The 14,454-nt window shown below is 44.6% G+C and overlaps 2 protein-coding genes across 13 annotated transcripts in view; one reads left to right on the top strand and one right to left on the bottom strand.

Moving 5' to 3' along the window:
• LOC128691962 (uncharacterized) overlaps positions 1–14,454 on the bottom strand; it is a 385,950-nt gene that overhangs the window by 343,048 nt on the left and 28,448 nt on the right. The window lies entirely within an intron of this gene.
• The window catches only part of LOC128692767 (uncharacterized), a 146,162-nt gene that overhangs the window by 125,996 nt on the left and 5,712 nt on the right, over positions 1–14,454 (top strand). For 3 of the 11 annotated variants that reach the window (XM_070081092.1, XM_070081109.1, XM_070081114.1), the window contains exons 2-4: positions 7,459–7,889; positions 8,388–8,933; positions 13,567–13,737. In XM_070081092.1, the coding sequence (XP_069937193.1) occupies positions 7,664–7,889; positions 8,388–8,933; positions 13,567–13,737 (943 nt within the window). In that variant the 5' untranslated portion in view covers positions 7,459–7,663. Of the gene's footprint in view, positions 1–7,191; positions 7,890–8,387; positions 8,934–13,566; positions 13,738–14,454 lie in introns of all 11 variants that reach the window. The other 8 variants (XM_053782134.2, XM_070081073.1, XM_053782137.2 and 5 more) reach the window with 4 other exon arrangements.

The following is a 14,454-nucleotide window of genomic DNA, read 5'->3' as shown; positions in this document are numbered from 1 at the left end:
GACCGGGCCGCGGGGGCGTTGATCCCCGGAATAACCTCCAGGTATGCCCCGTCTGCTGCAGCAACACCCCATGCCCCGTCTGCTGCAGCAACACCCCATGCCCCGTCTGCTGCAGCAACACCCCATGCCCCGTCTGCTGCAGCAACACCCCATGCCCCGTCTGCTGCAGCAACACCCCATGCCCCGTCTGCTGCAGCAACACCCCATGCCCCGTCTGCTGCAGCAACACCCCATGCCCCGTCTGCTGCAGCAACACCCCATGCCCCGACAGCTGTAGCAACATTGGTGTTACTTGGACGTACAGACAAGAGGGCGGAGGTAAAGACTGACAGAGCCACGGTGAAATTTAAGTTTCCATAATTGTCTTGCGAGTGTGAGTGAGTGAGTGTGTGTGTGTGTGTGTGTGTGTGTGTGTGTGTGTGTGTGTGTGTGTGTGTGTGTGTGTGTGTGTGTGTGTGTGTGTGTGTGTGTGTGTGTGTGTGTGTGTGTGTGTGTGTGTGTGTGTGTGTGTGTGTGCGCGCGCGCGCGCGCCCGCCCGCCGGAAAACTACACGACGCATGACAGAAAACGTTAAGACAACTGAACACCTGTGAGCAGGAACAAAGACAGCGTGAAGACTGGCGTTGATCAACGTTGCTGAACGCAGTGCAGGGTAAATGACAACAGTGAAAAGGAAAACAGTGAGAAACTACTGCAATAATTTTACGAATGTATCTGAGAAACTCATCACTACTGGTAAAGCTAACGTGGCACAGTTGTCAACTAATCGAGTGTAATTTTATATTTCCGGCATAACGTAAATTACGTGTAATAAAGTGTATAATGAAACACTGCAGAAGCTTAACACAGTTTGTAGAGGCATGTGTGCTCACCTAGTTCTTGGTGTATGGAACACTTTACACAGGCTTCTATTCTACTCTGATCGGAATTACCGGTTTTTAATCTCCTGCGCCTTGATATACTTACTTTAAAAGCTGTGTACTAATAAAATATATATATATATATATATATATATATATATATATATATATATATATATATATATATATATTACACTTCCTCATCCAATACATTAGGCATTACCTTTTAAGCTTCCACCTGTGTCCTTGTCTTGGAGCCTCTTACTTCACCTGTAGTATATCCCTATCTGCCTTATCAGTTCCTTCAAATATTTTGCCTTATTGAACATTAAAATGGTATAAAATACCGACAGGTTGTTAGGTAAGACACATATGCAACAGTTAGGTATCTTTATTATGAAACGTTTCGCCTACACAGTAGGCTTCTTCAGGCTACACAGTAGGCTTCTATCAACTTTTCTGTACTCGACTGAAGAAGCCTACTGTGTAGGCGAAACGTTTCATAATAAAGATACCCAACTGTTGCATATGTGTCTTACCTAACAAATATTTTGCCGTTGAACTCTCCCTAGTTCTCTTCGCCAAGTTCGTCAACTTCACTTACTATAACTTTACTTACTGTAACCAGGTAGGGGGTCCACAGTGGAGCCACCTTCTGTGAATGGTCTAACAATTTTTTTTCTTCTGAAAGTTTCTGAGGTTGGTTAGTTTTGCACATATTGCTGAAGTTAAATGGGTTGAGCACCTTTAGTGATATGGTTGGTCTCGTGTTTACTTCTCCTTTGCTAGAGCTTTTTCCTCGACTTATTTGCAGCTTCTTTCCAAGGTGGTCTTCGATTTCGTGCAATAGACATGACATTTAACTAGTTTGGATTGATCCTCAGCAACCACATCTACATCCTCTTCAAGTTTCGATGAAGCCAATCTGTTTGGCAAGATAAACTTGCATCCTAGACTTCTATTAGCCTCATCTAGTGAAAATCTTGGAGCTGTATAGTATTTCCACTATTTCCTCATAATTCTTCCTACTTTTCAGCCACCCTGGTTCTAACAAATGATTCCTTAAATCCCAGTGGCTTATCTGTTTTCACACTGTTGCCTTTGTGATTTCCCATTTCTGTTCATGGGAGTTGCGCTATGTTCATAGTCACAGTCATAGACCAGCCGGGCTGTGGCTCGTACGTCGGTTTGCGTACAGTCAGGTTGATCAGGTTGATCGGGGAGTTGACCCCCGAAACATCCTCCAAGTATACAACTTCCTTTGCACAGCTATCAGTGTTCCATTAATGTTTCCAAAGTCACTTACAGCTGAAATGTTATTAGTTTGTACCGGTTTTATTTTTTGCGAATATTTTTTTCTGGGATTATAATACATCTAACATTTAAATAGTGTTAAACCTTCATAAATAATTTTTTTTTAACGAGGTGGATAAGAACCAAGAGGAAGGCCAGTGTCTGTGCCATCACTGAACGAGTTATCACATGCCAGTTCTGAAGCATGTTTTTGCAAGATAACACCAAGGCTTTCATCATCCAAGTGTTCGCCCGCTACCCAAGGCTCGCCCCCCCCCCCACCCAGACCACCCCAGGCTCGCCCACCCGCCCCCACCCAGACCACCCCAGGCTCGCCCACCTGCCCCCACCCAGACCACCCCAGGCTCGCCCACCCGCCCTCCACCCAGACCACCCCAGGCTCGCCCACCCACCCCCCACCATGACCACCCCAGGCTCGCCCACCCGTCCCCCACCATGACCACCCCAGGCTCGCCCACCCGCCCCCACCCTGACCACCCCAGGCTCGCCCCCCCGCCCTGACCACCCCAGGCTCGCCCCCCCGCCCTGACCACCCCAGGCTCGCCCCCCCTGACCACCCCAGGATCGCCCACCCACCCCCCACCATGACCACCCCAGGATCGCCCACCCGCCCCCACCATGACCACCCCAGGCTCGCCCACCCGCTCCCCACCCTGACCACCCCAGGCTTGCCCCCCACCCTGACCACCCCAGGATCGCCCACCCACCCCCCACCATGACCACCCCAGGCTCGCCCACCCGCCCCCCACCCTGACCACCCAGGCTCGCCCCCCAGCCCCCCCACCCTGACCACCCCAGGCTCGCCCACCCGCCCCCCACCCTGACCACCCAAGGCTCGCCCGCCTGCCCCCACCCTGACGGGCAGGCTGAGGGTCTGACCACCTCAAATATTATTTCTCCCAGGTTGATGGATTGATTACATATTCATTTCACTACCACACATCCTACCTTTGTATGGAGGTCTACTGTGTAGGCGAAACATTTCAACAATAAAGTTACCCATCTGTTACATGTGTGTCACTCAGGATGATAAGAGGGTGACTGATTAATCGGGAGTTTTACCTGGAGTTTACCTGGAGAGAGTTCCGGGGGTCAACGCCCCCGCGGCCCGGTCTGAGACCAGGCCTCCTGGTGGATCAGAGCCTGATCAACCAGGCTGTTGCTGCTGGCTGCACGCAAACCAACATACGAGCCACAGCCCGGCTGATCCGGAACTGACTTTAGGTGCTTGTCCAGTGCCAGCTTGAAGACTGCCAGGGGTCTGTTGGTAATCCCCCTTATGTGTGCTGGGAGGCAGTTGAACAGTCTCGGGCCCCTGACACTTATTGTATGGTCTCTTAACGTGCTAGTGACACCCCTGCTTTTCATTGGGGGGATGGTGCATCGTCTGCCAAGTCTTTTGCTTTCGTAGTGGGTGATTTTCGTGTGCAAGTTCGGTACTAGTCCCTCTAGGATTTTCCAGGTGTATATAATCATGTATCTCTCCCTCCTGCGTTCCAGGGAATACAGGTTTAGGAACCTCAAGCGCTCCCAATAATTGAGGTGTTTTATCTCCGTTATGCGCGCCGTGAAAGTTCTCTGTACATTTTCTAGGTCGGCAATTTCACCTGCCTTGAAAGGTGCTGTTAGTGTGCAGCAATATTCCAGCCTAGATAGAACAAGTGACCTGAAGAGTGTCATCATGGGCTTGGCCTCCCTAGTTTTGAAGGTTCTCATTATCCATCCTGTCGGAGTGTTGGCATGTAGGAGTCTATTGATGGTACTGAGGTAGATTATTATTATTATAATCAAAAAGAAGCGCTAAGCCACAAGGGCTATACAGCGCTGCAGGGTAGGGAAGGAAGCGAGGGTATTGGGCGGCAGAAGAGGGGAGGGATGATCAGTAGGTTACAGAAAACAGCGAGGCAGGGGATAGTACGGGGGTAGAGGGTAGCAAGAGATTGAGGTAGAAAGGGCTGAAGGTATCAGAGTTTGTGAAGCAAGTCAGTTGTTAAAAAGTCAATGAGAGAGTCCGGATGAAAGGTGGGTCCATCAGCGAGAAGGGAAGGTAGAGAGAGAGCAGCGGAGAGAAGACGACGACGGAGGTAAATTCTGCATACTCGTTGATAAAGTGGGCAGTTTAACAGAATGTGGCCGACTGATAATGGAACCTGACAATTCTCACAGAGGAGCAGGGCGCCTCTCCATGAGATGTCCATGAGTAAGACGTACTGAGGTAGAAAAGGCTTTGAAAGGGTCTAATGCTTTAGGACCAGGTGACTGACGGTTCAAGGATATACGAATGTTGTGTACAGAATTGTGGGCCTCCATCTACAACCTGTCTGTATACAAGCTCTCTCCTAGGTCAGTCGAGTGTTACACCAACTATGCTACCTCCATAACATGCCCATCATGAAAGTCCGGGCGAATATAAGTCACTCACGATCTCCAGCATTACTGAACGTTTTTCATTGGGTATTTAGCGTCTTGCTTTGTCAGTTGGGTTTTGCCCAGTCCTGCTCTGAAGACTTTTCTTTCCACTGATGTTTTACCACACAATGTAATATTGCTGGATGTGGTCACTAGTGAACGCAAGAAAACACAAACCATTATCGGCATTGTCTTTATATGAAGGAGCATATAATTCTCAGTTATTCCTCTATACGCAGTGCCCTACTCTACACTGGAATTCTGAAAACCGTCGTAGAATATGAGGGAGCCACAGTTGTCGTTCTCGGTAGGAGTGGCCAAATAAGTAGGTGTGAAATAGTGTGACCCATTCCTGCGTATTGTTTAATATGGCACTGACTCGGATGTTAATGATTTTATATAAGAACTGGTAAAACGCTTCAAGGACATGATCAAAGAATCTTCGCGTTAGCCTTTTCCGACATCACAGTGTTGCTGAGAGCGTTGTAGCCTTCACCATCAGTTAGTAACTTTCCTTCAGATTCTACCTGCGGCGGGACTAACCTAATCCAGAGAAATATACATGTGGGTTTGACACACTGGTAAGAGCCCTGATTAATCGCTGAAAGTCACCGTTTATTAATATTTAGGTATATATTTCTCACCAGGTAAACTCGAATACTTTGGAAAATGTGATACCACCCACGACTGTTCATCTCACCTGACTACAGTATATAAGCCACTTCTTGGTACATATGCTGTTCTTTTCAAGATTGATGGACTGATTATATGGAATCCAGGCTGAGGGACTGACTACCTCAAACTACTCCTGTTCTTCACGATTCTCCTTTGTATGGACTGATGAAGGCACTGTGTGGCGAAACGTTTCCTCATTAAAGATCCCCAAGTGTTGAACATGTGTAATTTATGTATAAATTCTTTATTACATTATAACTACACGCATCACTAAAACGGTTGATGACATTATTATTAGTTATTGTTATTGTTGTTCCTGTTGTTCTTGTTATTGTTGTTCCTGTTGTTCTTGGTGTTGTTATTGTTGTTCCTGTTGTTCTTGTTCTAGTTATTGTTCTTGTTCTTGTTCTTGTTCTTGTTACTTCAGTAACTACGATCACTTGCGTCTTCCCTCGCCCTCTACCTCATACCTTCTTCTTACCATCTCTGCTTTTCTCTCCCCAATTGTAACTTCAGAAAGGTCCTGGACGGACCGAAACGTTGTCCTAAACTCCTCTCAGAAGTGTAGATAAATGGTTCAGAGAATAGACAAGTTGATGAATTAGACATGTATCTGTACTGTGGAAACGTTTCACCACACAGTGGCTTCATCAGTTCTAAGCAAAAAAGAATGGTAAAAATCAGGAGTTTGAGGTAATCAGTCCCTCAGCCTGGAGTCGATGTAATTAGTCAATCAGTCTTGAAAATAATACAGCATATGTGCGAAGTGGCTTATGTAGACAGGTAAGGTGAAGCAAGTGAGGCGATATCAAATGTCCACATGTGGACAAATCCACATGTGGACAAATCCACATGTGGAAGTCGGTCATGCCTATAGGTTATGAAAGTGAAGAATGCCCTGTATCAAGATCCAAGCTGAGGAACTGATTACCTCAAACTACTCTTAATCTTCACTGTTCTTCTGTGTTTAGGACTGATGAGGCCCCTACGTGGCCGAAACGTTTCCTCAGTAAAGATACCCAAGTGTTGCACATGTGTAATTCATCCTCTCAAAGGTGCTTAAGGGTGACGTACTGATTACATCAACCTACTCTCTACTTCACCTGTTTCGTCTGCCACTAGTGACAATGTCTCTGTAGTTAAGTGATAAAGTCTCCAGCACAGATGAAGAGTTTCATCAATGCCTGTGCTGAAAAATAACTCTGCCAATAAGTACTAAGTTTATCTTCACTTTCATTGCCATTATATCGAGAAAACATCTGTCGGGCATTTTTCTCTCTATTTGAGAGAACTTAAGATAAATGTGTTTTGCTCTTTTTACCTATGTTCCCTAAATCTTTCAAAGAACATTTTGTTTTCCATTACAATGACTGCTTGACAAAGCTCCTGGAGAGCGAAATATTTGGCACAATAAAATGTATTAGTTGCACTTGTGTCCTTTTATTTAATATATTGTCGGTAATTCTTCCACCATTAATACACCAGTTTAATATTTCTAAATATCAGTAATACTTAAATTTATCTATTCTATATTACGTTTATTTTGCACATACCTCCGAGTCACATTAGCAAATATCTGAGCATCCAGCAATTTGGTTTCCTGAATTATCTATCTTGTGATATTTTTACCCTGTACAGACACGTCTATATTACGGTAATTGTATATTGGGATACAACGTACAAATGTAGTCAGTCTCACTAGACTTCCGAAAAGTCTATGTAACATTGAGTAGAGGCAGTATTATCATCTGTTTGTAGATGAATGGTTCAGAGAACCGACATGTTGATAAATTAGACATGTGCAACTCTTGGGTATCTTTATTGAGGAAACGTTTCCTCAATAAAGATATCCAAGAGTTGCACATGTGTCTAATTTATCATTATCATCTGTGTAAATATTGTAGTTACTAAATGTTATTTCGTAAACGTACAGGTGAAATTGTATTTTCCCCATTAGGCGAATGATACCTGCTTAAAGTGACCGTTCCAGCATCAAGTGCTATCAGCACGCTACAGCTACGAAAAGGAATCGCCTGGGTAACTGAAGTGTTTGATGATGATGACTTTGACCAACCAACTATTTCCTTTGCCCTGAAGGAAAAAATATTTTTTTGCTCTTTGAAGCCGTGGGTCTTTAACCTCAGTTTAACGAGTAGGAGAATTTTTTTCCCAGTTTCCTGACAAACCTTACCTACCCTAGCAGGAGAATTACAGTGATCACTCGAACACTTTTCCGACATTTGGTCTTGTTTACGGGACATCTTCAACCTCCGCCGAACATTTCCTGGATTATCCGCGAACTTCAGTGGCATTTGTGATTCTTCATTAAGACGCCACATTAGTTTGTAATCGTGTGACGCAGACTTCCGCACCTGTAGCGGGGAGAGCATCCCTGGACCACCGCCATGCAGCGCAGGAAAGCTACTCGCAGGAAAGGCATCATGTTCGCCTCATTTTTAGTGTGTTGTTTGGGAGCGTCGCTCATGGCTGCGGCCATGGCAACCAATAACTGGTTCGAGGCAGCTTGTGTGATGATCGACGTCTCTCCGAACAATGGGAACATCAACTTCGGTCTTTTTCAAGGCAGCAGGACTTTTACTGGCGTTACTTCCAGATATCACACTCTCAAAGGTGAGTCGAGGGCAACTTACTTTGTAGCACCATTGCTAAATAAAAAAATATTCGATTCATGGGAAGCGCTAAACCTGTAGGGATTATACAGCACCTCGGGAGGCAGTCAGGTTTGAGCCAAAGGTGAGGCGAGAGGTTTTAGCTTCGAGTCGCTTAGTATTTAATAACAGATCACTTTGGATAATTAGTATATTACTGAAGATGGATTAAACTGCCAATTAACTAAAATTAGTGCTAATGTATCTACATTATGTTTGGTAAAGGTTAAGTTAACCCTTCAGATTGTTTTATTTAATTTTATGTAGATGGAAAAAATATAAAGATCAGACATGACAACCACCAACCATTTTACAGTATTCCCCCCCCCCCTTCCTTTTCCCCATCTCCCTCCTTTCCCTTCTCATTCCTTCATCTTTCTCTTTATGCGTGCCCAGTTTGGCCCGGCAGGCAACGTGTATTTCCACCATTATCTCCGGTAACTTGATCTTTGTATTGCAGTGGTGTGCGCGGACGGCGACTGCATGTACAGCTGCGCTGACACAAAGGAACACCGCGAAGAGCAGCTGTGGCTGGTTAAGAACGGCACTGTTAAGGGCCTTACGAAGCATTGCCCCGATGGCGTTAATGTGCTGGCCCATCCTTCTCCGAGGCTTTCCCCGCTCTCTGAGCTTTCCTTTGGAGAAAGCTCACACTCCTCCTGGTCGTTCCTGTTCCCGAAGTTCCTAGACACAGATCTTATGGGCCGAAGATGGTACTTTCCCCTCAGTATGGCGCTGAAAGGTGAAACGAAAGTCAGTAGCCAAGTTGTTGAGAGCAGTCAAAGTGATCTTTCGAACGAGAAGATGCTACAAGCTAGAGTAGCGGCAATAACAAATGATGACGCGAGCGTCGCTAGAGAGATTTTCATTGATGAGAATACCACTGACTGGAATTCCATCGAGAGTACCGTTACAGAAAGTACCGTTACAGAAAGTACCGTTACAGAAAGTACCACTACAGAAAGTACCACTACAGAAAGTACCAGTACCACCCCTGCAGTTAAGGGTTTGTAAAATGCTTGATCAGTTAAACTGTGCCTGCAGTAACTGGTAGATTCGTGTGCTTAATGTGGGAACATTGTAATGAGGTTGGTGTGCTCTTAATATTGGTCTTGAGAGTCACTTATATGTGGTTGCAGGGGTCGAATTATAGCTCCTGACCCCGCGTGCGTGCGTGTTCCAGATACGATTAATTCTAACGTGTGTTTCTAATGTTTGTTATTATAAGTACTATCTAGTTTTGTCCCATTACAATATTTGACGTTTGTGTTTCATAGTTTTTTTTTCAACTAAATAAGGGCTGGACGAAAAATATTCCTGTGGGGGCTGGTATTTCACTTTACAACTCGCCATTTCGATATACAGTGTTCTGGCCACCCCAGCCTAGTCTCTTGTCACGCCTAAATAGGCTTATCAGTATCAGTTAGGGATTCTTCCAGATGAAGATCAAACAAAAGTCAAACTATACACAATACATAATTTCGTATATAAATTTCGTATTCCCAGCGATACAGGCTACAGTGACAATGCTAGACGAGGCTCTTTGTATCCCAGCGATACATTTATTTTACCAGGATTGTCTACCTTCGCAACCTGGCCTGAAGTAGATCTTGTCTACTAATAAGGTACTGAGGTAATATTTTTTACAAATCTGGATGACTAACTAGAGAGTTAAGAGTTAATACAAACAGTTCATTGATTTTCTTTACAACTCGCTAGAAATGCTTGGTTAATCAGCTCTTTAAATATTTATAAGATTAAATTACTCTAACATTACCAACGTGCTACTGCCGTTATCAATGTTCTCATTGAATACTTCATACTCGCTTTAAAACTATTCATAGTATTTCTCGCATTCCGTAATTCATACACACAGTTCGTGTCGTGTCATGGGATGCAGGTGTCAGCAAATTTAGACTAAAGGGGATATATCCACTATTTTATGCCGAAGGTGATTCTGGTTCTTAGCAAGACTAGCAGCCTGTGGGTGTGGCACCATCGCGGAGAAAAGGCACCCTGCACCTAGATTTAAATTTTACTGCTATACTTGTTAGTTTATTGTGCACCCATATCCATCTTATGGACGGTATCACAATTATATGGATACACAAAAGGCCAAGGAACTAGTCCCCAAAAGGGTTGACAGGAGTGCATCTGGATTTTTATCCACTGTTCACTTATCTGTTACAAGCAAATGTAGGAAATTTACTTAACATATCTGGTATCTATTTTCACGAACAAGATATCTTAACATGTCACATAGGTTATTATACTGTATCTCTATATTCCTCAATTAGAGGGTGACTTAAGGTGAGGTTGGGGGGACGGATCCAGTGTGAGGGGTGGAGGACCCACAGTGTTAAGGGGGTGGGGCACTGTGTAGGAGAATTCATACATGACATTCATTGTGGAAGTGCTAAGTTCGTAGGGAATGAGATGTATCAAGCTTGATCAAAGGGGAGTATAGGTTCAATTCCTAGTATCAAGAAACTAAGCGTCCGTCAGGGAGGAGTAGTGTTTTGGTGCCAAGCTTCCATGGCCATCTGGTCCACACACTGCGCTGCCATGATCACACAAAAACCCTCACCGGTGTCAGGGTATCTCCGAGGATAAGTGTTGGCGGGCGCGCGCGCGCACGCGCACACGCGCACACGCACACACGCGCACACGCACACACGCACACACGCACACACGCACACACGCACACACGCACACACGCACACACGCACACACGCACACACGCACACACGCGCACACGCGCACACGCGCACACACGCGCGCACACGCGCACACGCGCGCACACGCACACACACGCGCACGCACACACACACACACACACACACACACACACACACACACACACACACACACACACACACACACACACACACACACACACACGCACGCACGCGCGCGCACACACGCACGCATGCGCGCGCACACACACACACACAAAATCAGGAAGAAAACAGTCAAGGACCAGGTAATCAGACTGAGTAAGGATGATGGGGAGCTCACAAGAAACGACCAAGAGGTATGTGAGGAGCTCAACACGAGATTTAAATATTTACAATGGAAACAGGTAGGACTTCAGGAATTCAGAACAGGGAGGTACACCAACATGTGCTGGATAAGGTACACATAACCGAGGAGGAGATGAAGCTGCTATGTGAACTTGATACACCAGAGGCAGTGGGACCAGACATCTCTCCGTGGGTCCTTTGAGAGGGAGCAGAGATGTGTGTGCCACTAACAAAGAACTTCAGCACATCCATTGAAACTGGGCAATTACCTGAGGTATAGAAGATGACAAATGTAGTCCAAATTTTTAAAAAAGGAGAGACACAAGGCATTAAACTACAGACCTGTGTCACTAACGTGTATAGTATGCAAAGTCATGGAGAAGATCATCAGGAGAATGGTGGAGCACCTGGAAAGAAATAAGCGTATAATGGACAACCAGCACGGTTTCAGGGAAGGAAAATCCTGTGTCACAAACCTACTGGAGTTTTATGACAAGGTGACAGAAGACAGGAGAGAGGGGTGGATAGACTGCATTTTCTTGTACTGCAAGAAGGCCTTCGACAGTTCCTCACAAGAGGTTAATGCAAAGTTAGAGGATCAGGTACACAACAAGAAAGGCACTGCAATGGATCAGGGAATATCTGACAGGGAGGCAACAACGAGTCATGGTACGTGACAAGGTGTCAGAGTGGGCGCCTGTGACAGGCAGGGTTCCACAAGGGCCAGTCCTAGGACCTGTGCTGTTTTTGGTATATGTGAATGACATAATGGAAGGTATAGACTCAGAAGTGCCCTTGTCTGCAGATGATGTAAAGTTAATGAGAATCAAATCGGTAGAGGATCAGGCAGAACTACAAAGAGACCTGGACAGGCTACAAGCCTGGTCCAGCAACTAGTTCCTTGAATTTAACCCTGCCAAATGCAAAGTCATGAAGATCGGGGAATGGCAAAGAAGACCGCAGACAGAGTATAGTCTAAGTGGCCAAAGACTGCAAACCTCACTCAAGGAAAAAGATCTTGGGGCGAGTATAATACTAAGCACATCTCCCGAAGTGCACATCAGTCAGATAACTGCTGCAGCATACGGGCGCCTGGCAAACCTACGGATAGCGTTCCGATACCTCAGTAAGAAATCGTTCAAGACTCTGTACACCATATACGTCAGGCCCACACTGGAGTATGCAGCACTAGTTTGGAATCCACACCTGGTCAAGCACGTCAAGAAATTAGAAAAAGTGCAAAGGTTTGCAACAAGACTAGTCCCAGAGCTAAGGGGATTGTCCTACGAAGAAAGGTTAAGGGAAATTGGCCTGAAGTCACTGGAGGACAGTAGGGTCAGAGGAGACATGATAACGACATACAAAATGCTTCGCGGAATAGACGAGGTGGACAAAGACAGGATGTTCCAGAGATGGGACACAGAAACAAAGGGTCACAATTGGAAGTTGAAGACTCGGATAAGTCAAAGGGATGTTAAGAAGTATTTCTTCAGTCAGAGTTGTCAGGCAGTAGAATAGCCTAGAAAGTGACGTAATGGTGGCGGGAACCATACATAATTTTAAGATGAGGTTTGATAAAGCTCATGGAGCAGGGAGAGAGAGGACCCAGAAGCAATCAGTGAAGAGGCGGGGCCAGGAGTTATGACTCGACCCCTGCAACCACAGACAGGAGAGTACACACCCACGCGCACAAACTGATTATGCAATGCATTTCGGGTAATGAAGTCTCATCAAATTGAATAAAAGTTCGACTGAACCTTCATTCTTTGAGGTGCTCGTGAGAATATTCACTATTGCCTACACCGAGGCCTTTCTAATGTTGGCTGGCTGTCTGGGTCGATTGTATAATTAAAAACTACAATTTCCACTGACTGCCAAACTTCATCCCATTCTCGCACCAAGAGTAATAAACATCAATCATTCTCGCACCAAGAGTGATGAACGTTAACTTTCTCACGTTTTCTAGTTCTTTAACCACGTCTTGCCAGATGTTCCACGACTCTTTCTAGTTTGCTTATTCATGATTAAACTGAAGTTTTTATAGGCTTGTGTGACCTAACCCGACTTAATTTAACCTAAATTAACTAATTTAAAATGACACAGCTGGAGAAAAACTGGAAGCTTGGAATTGACAACACTGAGCAAAAAGTCAGCCACTGATGGTTGAGAATAAGAATGGGTTACACACCTACATTTGTACATGCGTCAGTTTCATGCACCTATGCCCACTTATGTACACCAGAGAACACTCATCTTGAGCACTTGCCACTTTTTTTGGTCTTTGCCATGCTTATTGTATATTTTTATTTTGTATGAATGCTTTCAAAATATGTTATTTATTTTCTGCCTTTTATCTGGTGTAATATATTTTATACATTTACTTTTTTTGTAACAACTGTCTGCATTTGTTTTGTACATTTCAGCGCGTACTTTTTTTGTTTACGAGACTAAATTTTGTCTGATGCATATAGCACGAGTGTATACTTTCCTGTCCTACCTTTGATCCATGGCATCTTTACTAAGAATTCCATTAAATTGAATTTGAACTTTGTAAAGAAAACAGTTTCCAGGGCTGTAGCAGCACTCAGAGAAGGTAACCAATGTCTCTGTCCACAGTGAACAGTGTGTTCATGAACTATGGTCTGTGGGTGGGGACCATCGTGTGTCTGAGCCTGGGCATGGTGTTTGCTGTGGTGGGGGCACTTTTCGCAGTCATCAACACCGCCACTACCCCTGTAGAAGCCATCACAGGCGTTCCAGGACTCTACCTATGGAACGGCTTGGCAGGTTAGTGCTCTCCGCTCCAGATTCTTACCACCCAAAGAGAACAGTTAAATTATCCAATTTTTTTCACATTTCTTGTTTACATTTTGTACAAACCTGGCAATGTAACATTGCTAAACTTCACGTAAATTAAACTAAAATTATTTACCTAATCTAAGAATTTACAAAATTATACAATTTTCTTTGGTAAAGAAAATTGTACTGGATATTGCAAACTTTAGTTTGGTTCTCTAATATAAAAGGAGAAATGATCATCATTTTGTAGTCTTATATTACTTACAACCTTTTCACTTTTATAATAGAATTGATGTTTGTTGGACATCTTTTAACTAGGAATATAAACATGTTTACAGCCCTAGAGTGTATATGCATCACTTTCAAATATTTGTCGTTTTGTGCATCAACTAGGGTAAGAACACCGTACATACATGGTTTCCAGCTTTATAAAGGCAAGTTACCTAAATCAAAATGTTCAGCTCCGTACATCATTATGAGTCTTAAAGCCTTATTACTCCAGTGTTTGGAGGCTGTAATTCAATTGCAAACTAAGCAGCAACTAAAATACATTTGTTCACCCATACACGCACACACGAGGCAGGATCCATACATAGCTTTAAGAAGAGGTATGATAAAAGCTCATGGAGCAGGGAGTGGACCTAGTATCGACCAGTGTAGTGGCTGGGCCAGGAGCTATGAATCGACCCCTGCAACCACAATTAT

This window comes from Cherax quadricarinatus, chromosome 6 (assembly GCF_038502225.1).
Source record: "Cherax quadricarinatus isolate ZL_2023a chromosome 6, ASM3850222v1, whole genome shotgun sequence".
In the NCBI taxonomy this organism is placed as follows: domain Eukaryota; kingdom Metazoa; phylum Arthropoda; class Malacostraca; order Decapoda; family Parastacidae; genus Cherax; species Cherax quadricarinatus.
Note: the sequence above shows the minus strand (reverse complement) of the source record. Positions and strands in the feature narration are given on the sequence as shown.